At 32.4% G+C, this 19,030-nt stretch overlaps 1 protein-coding gene and 1 long non-coding RNA gene across 4 annotated transcripts; both read right to left on the bottom strand.

Moving 5' to 3' along the window:
• Nucleotides 1-2,773: 2,773 nt before the first annotated feature.
• On the bottom strand, nucleotides 2,774-3,986 carry LOC148612668 (uncharacterized). The gene is made up of 2 exons (XR_015924459.1): nucleotides 3,761-3,986; nucleotides 2,774-3,225 (listed from the first exon to the last, which is right to left on the bottom strand). It is a non-coding gene; the product is annotated as an uncharacterized LOC148612668 (long non-coding RNA).
• A 204-nt stretch (nucleotides 3,987-4,190) lies between these two features.
• LOC148612667 (uncharacterized) lies at nucleotides 4,191-18,499 on the bottom strand. Of its 3 annotated transcripts, none has more exons than XM_088594316.1 (10): nucleotides 18,403-18,493; nucleotides 11,012-11,049; nucleotides 9,473-9,551; nucleotides 8,857-8,938; nucleotides 8,300-8,410; nucleotides 7,937-8,028; nucleotides 6,608-6,698; nucleotides 5,862-5,991; nucleotides 5,271-5,422; nucleotides 4,191-4,510 (listed from the first exon to the last, which is right to left on the bottom strand). In XM_088594316.1, the coding sequence occupies exons 2-10, from the start codon at nucleotides 11,016-11,018 to the stop codon at nucleotides 4,391-4,393; spliced, it is 864 nt and encodes a 287-aa protein (XP_088450442.1). In that variant the 5' UTR covers nucleotides 11,019-11,049; nucleotides 18,403-18,493; the 3' UTR covers nucleotides 4,191-4,390. The 3 variants fall into 3 exon arrangements, with proteins under 3 accessions (XP_088450442.1, XP_088450443.1, XP_088450444.1); XM_088594317.1 differs by lacking the exon at nucleotides 18,403-18,493 and adding an exon at nucleotides 10,431-10,476 and having other exon boundaries at nucleotides 11,012-11,032; XM_088594318.1 differs by lacking the exon at nucleotides 5,271-5,422 and having other exon boundaries at nucleotides 18,403-18,499.
• Between the last annotated feature and the right edge of the window lie 531 nt (nucleotides 18,500-19,030).

Raw genomic sequence — 19,030 nt, 5'->3', positions numbered from 1 at the left:
ATCAGTTTTCATGGTGCAGATGGATACACCATAATGATCCACGAGTTCATGATGACGACCATAAAACATCTGTAGTGATGACTTCAATCTTGTAGTAACATAACCCTGTTCCAGAAGCCTATTTGTTAGAGTTCTAGCACGATACAAAAGTCTGCGTAGTTTCGGCAAGCTCTGGCATAACGTATGAGTTGTGATATGAACACTCCATACGCAGGTGGCGAAGGGATGTTGCCACAGATGAAAGGAAAGTTGACAATTCTGAATGAAAAGTCATCACGTTTTCCTTTACCATCGATTTCTAAGTGTAGGACAAGATATGAGGCTGACTTTACAGTGTATGTAGTATTCTTTATCTCAAGTTCTTTTGGGTAGATGCGATGTATCAAATCCCCGAAATTAGGATTGTTTAAAGATAATACGTCATCTATATAGCGGAAACTGAGATTGAAGGATCTAGCCAAACGATATTCTTTCTTTCTGATCAGATCAGCAATAAAGCCAGCCTCATAAGATTGAAGGAATAGGTGAGCAAGTAAAGAGCACAATTTGTACCCATTGGGATGCCGACCGTTTGTTGAAAAACACGTCCACCACACTGGACTAATATATCTACCAAGAACTGTATATTTGAATCTAGGTATACCATCTTTTTTGGAAAAAACAACGATATATAATGTTTTTAAGTTTCTAAGTATGGGGAATAGAAATATACAGTGTTGAAAAATCATAGGTTTTAATGCTATTTTATTCAGATAATAGTCTTGAACTGATTGTCTCCAAAAGATCTTTCAAATTTTTCAGGATCCACATTGAATTAATACCACTACGGGAGTAACAAGTGTTGTGGTAGTACTGCAGACCCTCTTTGACAGTTGTGAGTATAGAAGTTAAAAGTTTTGAAAGCAGAGGATGCTTACCCTGCTTGTGCATCTGGTCCATACTCCCAGTTTTTAGTGGAATCCGATTTGCTCATTTACTTTTTCACTTTGTATTTATTATTTTAATTACTCTATGTTCTTTGTTGTGCATGTCTGTTTTCCATGTCTGGTCTTTGTCCCTGGACTACAATCTTTCAATTATTTTTGAAACTGTCCAATAAGTACCTGGATTTAGTGAAGAAATCACTTTTTTCAAATAATCTTAGAATTATTTATATATCTATAACCCTTTTTCCGTGTTGTACAAATCTTGCTTGTACACATTTACCATATCCAGTGACCTGCATCATGAATGTGACGATTTCATTTTTCAAGGATATGTTTAACATCTATGAACTATAATTGGTTATTCGTGTTTTCTACAGTAGACTAGAATACTCTTATATTTTAACTCGATGTGATAATCATGTGGCACTCTCAATCTTTCTATTTCACAGACATTCATACAGTTTCATGACTATGGCGTAACTAAACCAACTTTGAGATATTGGTTATCTCTTTATATTCCAAATCATTGGATAACAAGAATGTGTTATTAAGAATGTAGACCTAGGGAAAGGGACGTAACTCTTGAAATCAGTGATATATTTGTATCATATTCAATTTCACCAAAGCCTATTAAGCTTTCATTTGAAACAGAATGAAATCAGTCCAAGTTACTTTGATGCTTATGTGAGATTGGTGTAAAATGCTGAATACAAACGTTCCAATGATTTGTAAGTTTTGCATCCCTTACCCTAGGTTTACCTCCTTAATAGTATAATTATTAGGTAAGAGTGAATAACAAAGTACTATCATGAATGCTCAGGAATGCCTAGATTTAAGCACAAGTTATATCTTAATACGTTCTTGGCACGAGTGATTATATTTTGGTTATTCACGATAACCAATTTATTATCCCATTTATTATGTAATTTTTCTCCGTTATTGGATGTTGTTTTCAACATAAAATTTAAATTTTGTGAACGGCGGATTCAGATTCAAGTTGTGCAGTTTTGGTGGGAGAAGTTCGAGAGTGAAATTATAGAATTTATTTCACAGTGTGAAGTTTAACACAAAGATTAGTTAATAAACAGTGCTATCTATATATTTATATCTTACACTGTTCGTATTTTTGTTTTGCCTGTACTGACAACGCAACCTCGACATGAGACACACTCATTTGGTTGTTGATATTGACTTATTCCTGATTCAAGGTCCAGGTGTTTACTACATCATTATTTTATACGATATACATGGTTTATGTTTATTGTCCTGTGAGATAGAATGTTTATTTTTTCTCCGTTGTAGGAAAAGTTTTATTTGATTAGTTTCGGATTTAAATTAAAGATGTTAACTAACTTTTGGTCAATTAAAATCGTATTGAGTTGTTAATTATTGGATATCGATTAATTTTGGTCACTCGTGGTTTTACTTCTTATGTCTCCTGTTGCTCTTTCGGAAATTCTGGATTTGCAATGTTTTCATTGGGATAGCCGTTTCCAGCTCATTTTTATTGTCGATTGTGTTACTCTTACAGATCAGTTATACTTTAGTATTTGAATTTTTGTTTTGTGCGGCAAAACTTTTAGAGTGATTTTACTTTTGTTAATTCTATTAGATTACTTTGTCAATCTCTAAAAAAAAATGTGTTACTATGACGATTTCTATGTTTTACCCATGGTAAAATGCGTACAAATCTACCCCTTAGGTTGACATGAATTTCTATGAAATATTATTAAGAGTGCATTTATTTTTTTAAATCTGTTTCATCCCAGCCGAGAGAACTCATCAGGTGGCTTTATGGCTACCACTCCAGATTTAAAAATACCAAACAATTATCAATGAAAGTCTTGTGTATATATTATATCTGACTTGTTAGTACATGGTAGTACATTTGGTGAAATGCGAAAGGCTGGGGTTCAAATCCCCAGCAAGTCTTGTTTAACATAAGACTTTTATTGAATGTACATTTTGTATTATAGATTTTACATTATTATTATATAAATGTTCTATATAAATCTTATTGATACATATAAGCTCAATTGTGTTTTCTGGAAAATGTCAACATTTACTCCATGTAAAAGGATTTACTTTTTTTTATTATTTACAGAATTACTATTTAATATTGTGTGTAGATATACAATGTACCTCTAAAAAGTTTCAAACCCTGTAGGATTTGTTTATTGGTTGTCACTTTCAATCTTGATTTGGCTAATTCTTCCAGCTTCTCCTCCTCTACAATCCTAAACCTCATGGTAGGCCTGTCACTGGGTTAAGGAACTGGGATATCGACCGCTAACATTTCCTGATCAAATTGTGATAATTCAATATTAAATAATAATAATTCATTATGATCTACATTTTTAAATAAATGTGTATTAGATTAAGAGATTTTTATTTGTATATAAATGAAATATTAAAATACCTATTCATGTTAATGACATGGAATTTTTGTGGAAATAAAAGTCAGATATTTTGACAGGTCATACATGTAGACCATTAGTTTTATATGATACATTTTGTTAGTAAAAAAATATGTCAATTGTCATTATATGTAGACATGAAAGAAGTAGTTTTAAAATTAATGTTCTGACATTTACCATTTTAGCTGCAAAACTTTACTTTTTTCTTCATTTTTCTCTGTGTCTGTTGGAGGGAGGGGCTTGGCGTTAGGGGTTCGTTGATCATGAGTGTGACTTGCTGCATCATCATGCACGTATGATATAATAGGATTGTACATGGCATGGTCTGTACTTGTATAAATGAATGGTTATGTGGCTTCATTTTGCTTGAAATTATCATTAAATGGTGTAAAATTTCAGGTTTAGTAGTGGTTTTACCTGCACTAGTTGTATCACTAACTGATGTTTGTGTCTGTGGATGGGGCACGGACATTGACGTTGGAAAAATTTCCTGGTTGAAGACCTTCTTTACCACCCCGTCATCGGACGACTGTATAATGTAATGCCTAGAAAATTTGGGGATTGGCTTTTCATGGTGAACGATTTTGAACAGCCTGCCCTTGTGTTCAACCACGGTACCAATCCTCATTGGAGACACCGCCATTTTGTTGACAAACAAACATAAAAACCAGACGACCAAATATGCATTTTACATGCGCCGCCAATTCTGATAATACATTTATAGTTTTTTGTATAAATTCTCGAAGTTGGGAATTAAAAACTTTTTTTTTGCTATTTATTTACAGCAATACTGGTCTCGTCACAATAATAATGCGTGTTTACATCGCCGCATATTCTGAAAAAAAGATTGTGATCAACGGTACCAATTCTTCGTGAAAAATGCTGATGTATGTTTACGGCATTCGTCGTAAGAGATTATATATCATTGATTACAACCACATGCCATTTTGAATTTATCAATTTTACAATTAAAGTGTCAATGCGGAGCCCTCATGAAGATAACCGTTTACAATAAACAGTTTTAAAAATCAAAAGAAAATCAAAGCGTCATTTTCTTTCTTCAGTAGTAACTTGTCGAATTAATGTTTCTGTTTTTGCCATTTCGACGAAATCTTTCTCCGTCATATCTGCTGTGTTGTTACATTTCAGCAAATCTTCGTTAGAAACCTACAATAGATATGAAACTGATGTTTCAAAAACAAGTCATGACCTCTGTACTAAGCTACATGACTATAAACATTCAAGTATTTGGGACGGATTCAGATACTTGGAAAAAGAGAAGGAGAGGTTCAACGTTATTATTAGCTCGTGTTGGCCTAATTTTTATAGGAATTTATCAAACAGTAAAATGGTGTTTGTTCCAAGCAAGCAACCTTTTTTTTCACTATTGAATAGTTAGGATGAAGGACAAATATTCCTTTTAATATTGAACGAGGATCAAGTCAAATAGTTTAGCAATATAACTGATATTAAATGATCTACGGCTGACAAGCAACTCAAAGTACACCGAAAAAATAAAAGCAAATTGAAATAGACCATTTCCAATTTAAATATAAATTTAAGTAGGTTAGTGAATAATTTTAATATCTCTCTATGGTAGTACAAAAGGGTACATTGAAAAAAAAGTAGGACAGTTTGAATAGCTGTCAATTATAAAGATGGATGGCAAATTTATAGGTTACAGTCATAATAATTGACATCTATTCAAAATTAAAAGACAGTGTCCAAAAGATTATACGGGTGTTCTCGGGTAGTTAAGTAGGACACATTGATAAAGTGTAGGGCTAATTTCTACCTACAGAGCCATTCAAATTACTCACTATCCTTAGTTTGTATTGATATTGGAACTGGTCTATTTTTTTCTAGCTGTAAAACGAAAAATCTGGACGGACCATTTCTTAGTAACAAAGAATGATTTACTACCTACCTTTGTAAGTGGTGAATAAGATGGGTGATGGTGTTTTTTCAGCGAATTATTATTTGCTCTATTATATGCCATCGCAAAACATATTCTTCGTTTAGTACTTGTGTTGACCTCACTCATATGAAGTGTATTACAATGAAAGAATACAGCGTCTCCTGAAAAATATTACAAATGGTGAAAATTCTGTTTTGCACAAAAAGTCTTCATGCTAAGTATTTTAATACGTTTACTGTTTAGACAATTACTTTTGCTCCCGACTAAACGCATTTTTTTCTTCGTTTTGAATCTTTAGTTAACACGAATATTCTCTTCATTCAATAGCCATGCTTAACCAAAACAAAATCGAAACATTAACTCCTGAAGCATAAATATGTTGCCAATAGCCAAAGATTGTCATTTTAAATGTACAAAACGTTACCATGATTGGCCAAATTGTAGTGTACGTTTTCATGGCAGATGTTTTTTAAAAATAACATGAACAGTCATTAGTGAGTACAAACAATTTGGCATGCGATAGTAACACAAATCAATAAACTGGAAACTGTGCAAAAACAATACTAAACTTCCGATAAAAAATATATCACAAATCTTTACCTGGTTTCATCTCCACAATGTCCAAATGAAGTTTCTTTTTTAGTTCCTTCAATCGTTCCTTATCAGGAGTTAATTGTCCGTCATCCTTTGAGTGTGACAGTCTTCCACATTTGTGGGATCCCCTTAATAGCTATAATACCAGGAATAATACTTGCTTTATTCAGAAGATATGAAGTGATTTCCTGTGAAGTAATATCATTGGAAATTTCTACAAGCATCAAATTACAGCTACAATATTTCTTCTTTTTTTTGTTTAAATTTTTTTATTTAAAAAAAAATAAATGTATTTCTGGCTTTTAAAATCAAAAGCTGTATGACTTCAATGTTATCAGAATTAACAAAATAGATTCATAATATTATAGTATTATTGTGTAAGGTTTTACATATTGGCTTAGTTGTTGGTCCGAGGCTAGAAATATTGGGCGCCTCAGTCCAATATTTCTAGCCGAGGACCAATAACTCAGCCAATATGGAAAACCTTACGCAATCATACTTTTATTGACTAACTAGTCTAATACGCTAATCCAATATGAATTTTAAACAGTCAAATATGACGTTTTGGACGGGTAAAAGCCATATTGGACGCCGAAATCCTGTATTGGACGGGTAAGTCCATATTGGATGGCTATATTCCGTATTGGCGCACGTTTGTATTTTGTATTGTATTGGAAGTTTCGATCATATTTAGGCTAATATTCGAACGTTAGTCAATAATATTCCATATGACAAATGAATTGAACATGTACCTTTAAGCAACCATTCTCCGTCGTACATTGGTCGATAGCTATGAATATTGTCCCCATGTCAGGAAAGAGCAATCCATTATCATACCAATACCTGATACAGATTAAATATGGGCAGTTACGCGAACCACGATTCCAAACTTTATATAATATATATTTTGAATAAATACTCGAAAAACATATTTCCGATTAAAGGACGGTTGCAATGTAATGACGTATAAAACACTCATTTATTTTACCCGAATAAACATGAACCTAGTTTACTGCATTACTAATTTCAGGCATAGCTGCCACGTAGCTTGAAGCGTTCAATGCCCTTAAGTTTATATCATTATATTAAACCGCAACAAATGGTAAAAATCAAATTAAAAATAATTCGTCAAATCTTATTTCATATCGATTCCAGTCCCTATTGAAATTTGATACTTAATAATAAAAACTTCAAAACGCAATTTACTTTTGTACTATTCTTATTTGAATCTCGAACTTTGGACCGATAAACTTTTTTAACGTCATAGCACTAAAGTATTTTTTATTAAAAAATCAACACAATTTTGATAGCCCAAAAAGTCCCAACCAATCATACAGCTTGTTATAAATGATGCAGCAAATAATACATTTTAGAAAAATGTCTGGATGGTTTAATTAAAAGTGCATAAACCTCTTCGAGATGGTTACAATATGTGAGAAAACAATCCAGGAAAACTCGAATATGGTGGAAAAAAAGAATGAATCCACAGGACAAAGACCAAACCAAGGAGAACAGACACACGCAACAAAAATATGAAATGACAAAAATAGTACAAAAATGTACATACAAAGAAACAATACTAAACGGGTAATTCAGACTCAACTAAAAACTGGAGCATGGACCAGTTTCAATGGTAGGGTAAGCATCCTCTGCTTCTCTAGAAGTATCAACGAAGTTGCTCATAAACCACGGGAAACAATTGATGGAAGAAAAACTATGACATATTGAACAAATCGGTTCTCATGGTGCAAATGGATGCACCGTAACTATCCAATAATTCATGATGACAACCATAAAACTTCTGTAATGATAACGTCAATTTTGTAGCAACATAATCCTGTTCCAGAAGTCTAAGTGTAAGAAATCTAGCACGGTATAAAAGTTTGCAACTCCTGCATAATATAAGAGTTGCGATATGAAGACGCCATACGTAGGTGCTGAAGGGATGTGTTGCCACCGATGATAGGAAGGCTGACAATACGGAATGAAAAGTCATCGCGTTTGTCGAAAAGTTTGGTCAATAGTTTTCGTGAATGAAAATCAAACATTTGGATATTTAGTCAATATTAGTGTACAGTTACCCATAATCTTGGTGCCATTGAAATCCAGCTCCATTCTTTGGCCATTTAACTGAATATTTAGCATGATATAGGTAGACCTCGCCTCCTAAGCACTAAATTAAAGAAAATGATCGTTAAAACTGTTAAACCTCTCTAGTCATTCATACACAAGCTGTTTATCAAATACAAAATAATAAAAGAAATTCAAAAACTTAGGAAAGTGCGTATGAGTGGTAGAACAAACGAAGGTGTCTATTTTCTTTCCCTGAAAATTAGTCAAACAAATAAATTAAAAGTGAACATACAATAATTGATTATTTTATCCAAAAATTAATCACCCGTCTTCTGATTATACTCAGTGTAATCAGCTTATCGTGTTCATACCTTTTCAACTAGATCAACAACTCTCTCACACCTAGCCATGGATCCTGTGACGTCATGTCCTGCTTGGTTCCAGAGAATCATAGTTGTCTTGTTACCATCCTTGTCAGGTATCTAGTATTAATAGTTTTACAATGAAGACAATAGACAAAAACAACCACGGCCTTGATTGTGAATAAAACGTATTTAGCAAGCTCAAGCAATTGCCAGTTTAGGACGATAGGGAAACAGAATGTGCCTCTTTCAATTTATAAAAAAAATCACACGAAAATAACAAAAGTCAGATTTTCATTACCTGGTTGTCAAAAAAAACCAAAAAATATTATATGAGATTCTTGTAAATCGATCAAACGTGTTAAATAACTTCCCTCATATTTTATCATATTTGTAATATTCCAGATTTTTTACGGAAAGACTTGTTAATTCTGTATATTTGTTTGAGATTTCTTTTATGGAAAATATCATAATGCTGGCTAAAGCTGTAGCATCAATCTGTCCTACATGTGCTGTTTATGGAGTTTAAAAAAAAAAACAACAGTCCGTAAAACTCCTATACGTACATCATATCCATGCTTTTTCATGTCATTGTTATTTTCGACGATGTCTTTGACTCTTGCTATCACTTCCGGTTCGAAGAATTGCCTTGAATTATATTGTTTAAATGAATATTCTATCCACTATTGTTTCCTTGACAAAATAATTTAACTTTTATACTAAGCACATTAAAGGAGGTAGACCTAGGGAAGGGGACACAAATATTGAAATCAGTGATATATTTGTATCATACTCAATTTCATTAAGGTCTTCAATGTTTCATTTGAAACAGAATGGAATCAATCAAATTTACTTCGTTGCTTACACGAGATTGATATTAAGAGCCTGAATTAAAAACGTTCCAATGATTTATCAGAGTTGTGTCTCTTACCTTAGGTCAAACTCCTTAATTTTGTCATTATAATACAAGTTAATTATATCGAACAGAAATGAGTCTTACTTTGCCTTGTGTACATAGATAAATATTAAAAAGATAAAAACAGTGCATTCGTTGTCTGATAACATAAGTTAAGTTTCCATTGAAGTTTCCATCACGAGTAAACTTCTCTTTTTTCTGTTGTGTACATGAATTTGATAAAAGAAGACCAGTATACATAATATATTCTATTCTGTTTTATTTACCTCACTAAGATATATCCATCATCATCAAACTTTTGTTTCATTTCATCTGTAACTTTAAAGTCTTTGGTGTATTTGTACTCTGAAAGAAAAAAGAAACATACAAAAAACAAACAAAAAAAAAGAGACATCCATGAAATAATGCTGACTTAAATAACATGACAATGGTTCGAGTAAGACATGTAGAAATTTTTTTAAACAATGGAACCTTATACAGGTGAGATTAAGTTGTGAAACAATAAATATGATTAAATAAAATGCTTAGCAGGGCGCAGTGTGATAATCCCACCGAGGTCTAACGCTGAAATATTTAAGCAAATATGGACCTACATGTATCACTCAAACATACAGCTTTGAATTTTGATTATGATGAGATATTTGACACAGGATAAGAAGTTGACCATAATCGAAATGGTCATGTTTTTGCCACTTTTCATTAAAAACCTTCAAAATCAAGTCCAACCTTTCACTGAGTGCAATTCCCCTTCTAAAAGAATTTCAAAGCAATTTTTTAGCAGTTTTACCACCATCCCAAATCCACCTCAGCCTTCTGTTGGCAGTATGACGCTCTGTAATACAGTTTCAGAGAGTTCGATTTACTAATAGTCAAGTTATTTCCTGAACATCTGGAAAATGTATGTTTTACCCCTCCCCCTCTTATAGGCACTTATTTCTAAAATGTCGAACACAAAATATCAATCCCAATCCGACCATTTGTGTTCGTCTTTTCGTCATCAAATATCAGTTGATTTTTTTACGTTTTTTTACGTTTTCTTTTTCTTTTTTTTTTTTGAAAGTTCGACCTTTTATAATATCATTTATTGCAGTGTTCAACTACCTGAAAAATATCTCAATATACCTGTGAACAATAAACTCCCATATAATACAACATGTAATCAATAAGAAAATAATTATTATAGTATCATAATCTTCTGGAAACAAAACATAATAAAAGACTTACAATACACAAGAATTATCACATTATCACATTTCAGGTAAAAGAAAACCTATAAGTAGTATAAAAAAATCGTTAAACAAGCTATGTGAGGTTTAACATAATTGTCTACAGATTTTTGTTTTTTAAAATGAATGTATCAGGAAAATGGTATTATGTATTGATCTATAAATATGTCGAAGAAGTGCTGTAAGCATATAAAAATGAACGAATCAGTAAAAAGGTATTCAATACATCAGAAAAGATTTGTTCATAAAAAAACATCGAATCACTTTTATTTCTCATTCAGTAACGGTTGCGTGCCACATTATCAATCTTACTTTATTATTCGTTCGATGCACGTTTCGATGAAAAAGGTACCTGTAATTGACTTTTTGCAACAGTTATCCTTGTTTAATGTGGAAGACGTATGTATTGTTTTCTCAAACTACAAATATGTATGATTAAATGGCCGACAGTAATATAAAAGTCTGTTAATGTAGATCAAAATAGCATCGTTTATTCGGTTGGTTTTTGTACCTCAATTATTGACAGTGTATGAATTCTATATATATTATGTTTTTTTTAAATACTAGATGTTAACTTACCATTCATTATGGTAATAAGTATACTATTGAATTTCGGTCTGAAAATTATAATAAATAATGTATTAACATTTTATACTGATATGTTCGTTAATAGAATTTGTCTTTTTCATACAATTGCTATCGAGGTCGGTATTTTTATTGTCGTTGCTGAAATATATACTGTTCCTGAAGTTCTTCGTGCATTCCTTATCCAATGTTTTTTTTTTATTTTCTTATTACTTTTCCGCCATTTATTTTTTAAATTGAAAAATCAACTATCAAGATTTTTTCTTTGTGTGTATCCCTAAATATTCAGTTAAAGGGAAAACATTTCAAAGCTGTGGAATATATTTCAAGATAAAAGTTCTGATGATTTTATTGTTGATAGGTCATTACTTTTTATGTTGATATCTACCCAACTAAACCACATTAAAGACCAGCTTCTGAATGATACAGAATTTCTCTATGCACTTTCGTATTACGTATAACCGACACTCAAGGTCCGTCTTTTCGATGTGTACATAATTTGTATTCATGAAAATGGCCGATGTCATTATGTTCAACTGCAATATATATAGCTCACTGATCAATAAAATCTATGTCCTCTTATTGTACATAATTAAATCGCAAAATTCCTTATTATCAGGATCTACATAATAGATTAATAGATTCGATGTTTCTCGTAGATTTAGGACTTTTCCTGTTTAAAAAAAAGAGTCGAAATATTAGATAAGAGTATTAGATTTGAATTCGACTATGTACGCTAAGATTTGACCTTGTACTGTAAAATAAGAATACTATACACAGAGTAATTAAATTTGATGATATACCCAGTTAAATTCGATTTTGATCCCAGTTAAATTGGGTGTTTTTTCCAGTTAAATTCGACGTTTTGCTCTGTAATTTTCTCTTGTCTTTGATTTATAGTTTTATTTGTTTCAAACGTATTTTACATAAGACTGAGTAGCGCTCATCTGAAACTGTTACTCTGACTGAAGCGGCAAATTCGAGGTTATGATATTTATCAAGCAGATTATTTCAGTTTAGTTTTGAATAAGTCCACAACAGTTATTTTATTATTTAATTCATTATGAATCTTGATATGTTGTGTTGATCGACAAAAAGAATATTTACAACTTCCATCTCTTTCAGTTAGCTCAGAATTTTTGTAAATATCAAAGTTCCTTAACCTGAAATCTTGGATTCGCCCCTGCTAAATACAAGCCTATGATCAAATATCATCAAATGACAATTTAATACTCCTTTAATGAAGGTATGTATAAAATCGAGGTTTCGTTTTAAATTGTGAATTTACCGTTTGTCATTGAGCGTAGATTTGATGCCAGTCAAAAAATAATAATTAAACCATAGGATTTGAACGAAGATGTTAGATGATGAATACATCTAAGTACATGCATTCAATAACTTTTTTCGTGTACGAGTGCCACACCGTCTTCCTTGCCAAATTCGCCACTTTCGAAAATCATTCGTCAATGGCGAAAATGGCGAGCGCTAACTAAATCACTGTTCCTTGGTCATACGAAGTATTTGGTTATCAATCTCGACTGAAAGTAGGAAGACTGAAGGGTAATTTATTGCTGTGAAGGGAACTCTAATAAACATCCGCATATTGACGAATTGACGTGACTTAATAAGTTTGAAAATTAGAATGAAGAATTGACCTTGAACTTATTTATCTGAGCAGGGAATACTTACATTTAGTATCCTATTGTACCTGCTGCTTGTGGCATATAAATATATTCCGATGAGATGTGCAAACGACAACATAAATACTGATACTAGACTTTCGGAAATAACATTTTTTCCTTCGATGGTTAACAAACAACTTTACTAAACAATACCTTATTTAGATCAAGCAAGGAGAATTTATGCATATCCGTCTTGAAAATGAAATAAAATGAAATATACATATGTATAACATTTTAGAACGTGTTTTGCTTTTATATAGATAAAACTATATATACTGATATGGAAGTGTGATATGTACTACTAAAACACTCGGATAAAACACTAGTGCTATATCTATAAGCTGTCCTTGCTGATTTGAAACGAGGGGTATAATTTATGATTTATACGCTGTCAAGCATACGGATAGAGTCTCATAGCAACATACTTCTAACCAATCATTATCGTGACAACATGTTATTACGTTTCAAATTATAATATGCAGTGAACTATATGCATGTAAATATATTTTATTTATATCCTGATATCAATTAAAAGGTATTTTAAATTCATTTCTGATCAAATAATTTTTAATTTCGCCCTAAACGATACAATGAAATAGAATTCTACCGAGGGTGGTCAAAATATTGTTGATAGACATAGACTGCCCACTAAATAACTTGTGCTAATAAATATCCGGTCATTGTGATAGTGTGTGTTTTAGTGTCTCGTATTTTGCTCGTCTTATAGAAGCGAAGTTTAAAATATGCTAATATTTACTGTGTGGGAATGTTTTATTTAGATTAATTGATTATCTTTTTCCTTCCATAATTAGATATATATTTAGATATTTAATATAAATGAAATATTATAAATATAGTACAAGGGTATGAAGACACTTGAATACTTACAAAGAAATTAAATGCACACAATAATTACCACCACAAGACAAATAAATGTTAAAAATACAAAACACCTGTAGATAGTCCTTACGTTGATGTGTAGCATTCTTTTTAGCATTGATGAGTATCTATAGCTCTGAGGGTTTTCGTATCTAACTAAATAAGTGCGTCAACACACAATTCAGGAGTCCTGAGTGCATTTAGAACCCGACGTCGCGATAAAACATTTTCTAAATTTGAAAATGTGGATTGAACACATCATCCATCTTTCAATAGTGCTTTAAAATGTTGGTATATGTAGATTGACCAAATACGAAATATTTGAACTTAATTTGAACTTCATTTTCACAATTAGAGCCACGTGTTTCACCACATTGATGGATACTCATACCGTTAGATTAAGTAATAGACTGATTTATCAAGAATTTAGGTTATACAGATATGCATATATACATATGCATATATATTGGTGAGGTAAGCAGTGTCAGAAACTGAAAAAGGTTTATGATAAAGTAATACTGTAATGAAATGTGTAGAAAAAATCACACCATTAAATTCACACATAAATAAATATAAAAAAAACTTTGTATTTACTACTATAGAAAATACTACACTGTGTCATGATGGTCCAGCATGTGTGTTGTCCGAAAGTTATCGCACTAAATACTTTTCTGTTCTGTAAATCAAAGGGCTATGAATACGAAGTTGATCAGTTAAAAATAATAATGAATAAAGAATCAATAAATACAATGAAATAAATGAAATAATGGTTCAATTTTGAAAAAGAACATTAATATATAACAATTAACCTATGCCATGTGTTACATTAGCTAAAACGTATATAGACCTATCCCTATTTTTTTTTTACTCATTTCCTTTTAAATTGCTGGTAAACAACGTTTTAATTATAATCTACGAGTTGAAGCCTCGGGAGGTGGTCATCGATACAAACAGTGCCTAGGTGTTACCTAATCTTGTTAAGTGACACCTGTGTCTGTACCCGTGCTTTCCACCTCTAACATCTATGACCTAAAAGTTTACAACTAATAATTTTTTTACAAGCAGCAAAACTTTCGATGAGAACCATGTAATGTATTTTGGAAATCTATACGACCTGGGTCTATGTGAATGTAATTCGTCTAATATACTTAACACAAAAAATGCATACATATCTTCAGACATGATATATACGATAATGAAATCTTTTGTCTAAATTTTCTGTACTTTTCTTTTAAAGAGACCTATATTTAAGTTTAAAAATGTTATAATCCTCCATTACTTGTTCTATTCAGATAGTTTATATATGCACTAATTCTTTGCGAACAAAAATGTAGACTAATATTAGAAGTTTGATAACTCGCATTCGTTACTGGTCATACAGTACCTGTATGGGATAAACTTCCCATTTTATGGGGGATGGGGCAATGGGGATTGGGGCAGTGGGAACGGGGCGAGGGAATAATTTTGATGGTCTATCAAACAAATTGTTCTGCTTTTTTTCCGCTAGCAACGTACCTATCATAATCGTATGACAGCAATTCAAATAATTTTTAAACAAGCTTGTTTTAGAGTAATTTTTAATTACTACAAGTGTCGCAGTTCATTATTCATTGACATGTTTCTTTTTTTAATATTAACCGGAAGTAATTTGTACAATATTTAATTTCTGGTCGTTATAGATTAAATATGTTGACGCTCCCACAATATCTAAACGTAAATCATTTTGAAAAATTTATACTAAAATAATTTTGTGGCAGAGACACTCATATGATTTTAATATTGACAAATTAAACACATTGAGAGCGATAATAACAAGATCATTGAAAAAAAAAGATAAAATGCTCATTCCCTTTCAATTGGCAGAAATATGTCATTCGTCGCAATCTCGAAAAGGAGAATAATATTGCCATTTTTTATATTTTATACAAGAATTTTAGACCATTATTGAAATTAAAACTGTTCGCATCCTTAGAATCCGACGAAATATGTCATTTTTGAGTAATTTAACTGAAACCAATATGTCACAGCCAAACTTGTGATGCTATTTTGACAATTTGGCTAGATCCTTCAATCTTAGTTTCCGCTATATAGATGAAGTATTATCTTTAAACAATCCTAATTTCGGGGATTTGATACATCGCATCTACCCAAAAGAACTTGAGATGAAGGATACTACAGACACTGTGAAGTCAGCCTCATATCTTGACCTACACTTAGAAATCGATGGTAAAGGAAAACTATTGACCAAACTTTACGACAAACGTGACTTTTCATTCAGAATTGTCAACTTTCCTTTCATCTGTGGCAACACCCCTTCAGCTCCTGCGTATGGAGTGTTCTTATCACAACTGATACGTTATGCCAGAGCTTGCCGAAACTACGCAGACATTTTGTATCGCGCTAGAACTCTAACAAATAGGCTTCTGGAACAGGGTTATGTTGCTACAAGATTGAACTCATCACGACAGAAGTTTTATGGTCGTTATCATGAACTCGTGGATCGTTATGGTGTACCCATCAGCACCATGAAAACTGATTTATTCAACGGGTCATAATTTTCCTTCCCTCGTTTATCTACCCCGGACTTGACTTTTTATGAGCAACTCGGCGGTTGTTTCTAGAAAAGCAGAGGACGCCTTCCCCACCAGTGCACCTGGTCCATGCTCCCAGTTTTTTCTTCAGTCCAAGTTGCTCATTTACTTGTGTTACTTTGTATATATGATTTTAGTTACTTTATGTTCTTTGTTGTGTATGTCTGTTTTCCATTTCTGGTCTTTGTCCCTGGATTACATTCTTTTGATTACCGCTATGGCCTTGGTTCCCTTGATTACTTTTTAACGCTTTAAGCAATAATATAAGACCATAAAAGTAATTTCAAGTGTTTGCACTCATTCAATTTGCAAAAATATATCACTTTCAAGAATTTGGTCTGAAATATATGTATCACAGCCATCAACATAATAATGATATAGACCATTTTAACATGTTTACAATAAGTTTAGACTAAAAGGTATATTAAAAGTGTTCGCACACATACACTTTGCAAAATATGTTATTTTGAAGATTTTTGACTGAAATATGAGTGTCGCAACCACCAACCGGATACTAACATTGCCATTTTTAATAGTTTTTACAATAATTTGGGACCATTATTGAAATTAAAATTGTTCGCACCCTTACAATCTGTAGAAATATGTCAAGACATATATTTTGTAAGAAATTTTTTTGAAATAAATGTACCACAGCCACACAATGGTGCTTATTTTGACATTTTTTAACCATTTTTTTTTAACAATTACATAAGATCATTAAGGTAATTGTAAGTTTTTGCACTCATTTAATTTGTAAAAAATATCTCATTTTCAAGATTTTGGTTTGAACTATATGTAGAACAACAATCAACAAAAATGTTATCTGTACAATTGTAACATTTTTTAAGAATAATTTTAGAAATCAAATTGATTCACAGTTAATACATATATTTACAGTTTTAAGAATATTTTGCATGATTATATCTCATGTAGCTCGGAGTGGCGATAATACATGTAAACAATGCGGATATCGCTTGACTTCGGTAATTCTCGAACTCGCCGGCGAGATTCTAAAATCAATATTGATTGCAAAAGACTTTCTACATCCTCATGCATGTTATATGACAAAACATTTACCTCACTTTTCCTTTTCGGAATGGGGAAAGGCATTGGACAACAGGAAATAAATCGATGCAATGGGGGATGGAGCGATGGGGAATGGGGCTATAGGGAATAGGGTATGGGGAAATGGGGGATGGAGCAATGGGGTATGAGGCTATGGAGAATGGGGCATGGGGCAATGGGCTATGGGGCAACTGGGAAGTTTATCCCATACAGGGACTTTATCCCTCACGTAATAAACTTAGACTGACAAAATCAGATTTGTATCGTTTTGTCTCTTTCGATGTTAAAAAAAGTTCAGATCTATATGTAGCGCTGAAACATAAAACAACACGTTTGTCCTGTTAAAAAGAATCTAGTAAATTGTATTGTACGACACAATTAGACCACGAAGTCAAGAGTGTTGAATGTTACCCAAAATAAATTTGTGTATATCGGTGCCCGTTTGAAAATGCTTTCTTAACGTCCATTAGTTCATACATGGACACAATGAACGCATTTAAAAGGGCATTGAGTTACTTTTGTCAATAGATTCTGCCTTTGAAGAGTTTAGGATAATTACTCAGAAACAAAGTTTTGGTAGATAAGCCTTCCCATTCCTCAAGGTTCGTGCAATGGAATAACCATCAGCACCTGACAAGCGAGCCAAAATTTCCATTGAACCGTACTACTTGCCGAGTCATGCAAAACCCGGCAAATTTACACACAGTGCACTATACCGTAGTTATTCATTTATTGTTTCCCTTTGATCTATATTAAAGGACAGGAATGTTCAAGTACTCCAATATACAAAAAAAAAAATTGCTAATCATGGAACTACATTAAGCTGTACATTAACGAAACAAGGACCGAACACATTTTAGAGCAAAACGTTGAATTTAACTGGAAAACACCTATTTTAATTGAGATTATCATCGAATTTAAGCGGGAACATCATCGAATATCCTTCCGCTGTGTATTATAGTTTTACCGTACTAGGCCGAATCTTAGCGAATATAGTCAAATTTCAATTCGATACTCTAATTTAATAATTCGACTCTAAATTAAACGGGAAATGTCGTAATTTTACACGAAACATCGAATCTATTACGTAAATGCTGTACTACATGAGGAAATTAGGACATTTAGTGATCAGTGTAGGTTGCAACAAAGAAAATGACATGATACATACCTCAATACTAACTATCAAATGTATATCTTACTGATATGTAGGGCAATTTGAACCTGCCTTTGGCTTAAATATCCTTGATAAACAAACAATTCAACTAGATTGCGGCAAGTACCCTTGAACTAAATTCAGCCGTGAAGTTAGATTTTACATGAAGATTGTTGCGATAAACAACACAAATTAGTTCATTGAATGCTTATTATCAAGTTTTTATTAGTCGGAAGGACTTTTCATATTTTCCCCCTTTTAAAAAATGGGGCGCACTGAGAAAAATGCAACTTTTGAATTTTCATTTAAAGAGCAACGAAATTAATTGAAAGCTATATCCCATTCAGAGTAGAATACTTAGCTGGATAGTGCCCTACGTTTGCCGACTACAATCCTTACGTTAAAGTTCTGATGATATTAATTAGCTTTTATAGCAGCAAAAACACTTGATAACTTACATTTATTACCCTGAATGGAAGAATTCCTAAAACAGTAGCTATCTGATACAAGCAGAAATCTACCCAAGTTGAATCACTTCCCATTTCATTGTGATTTTGTCTGTCGGGAGAGAAAATGGCTGTGATAGGCAGTTGTTGGTTCTGTTACGTAAAAGGATCGAATAATAATCGAATAAATTAATTTC

Source organism: Perna viridis, chromosome 7 (assembly GCF_037379345.1).
Source record: "Perna viridis isolate PV_CMFRI_1.1 ecotype Kerala chromosome 7, ASM3737934v1, whole genome shotgun sequence".
NCBI lineage: Eukaryota > Metazoa > Mollusca > Bivalvia > Mytilida > Mytilidae > Perna > Perna viridis.
This window is presented reverse-complemented; position numbering and strand designations above follow the sequence as displayed.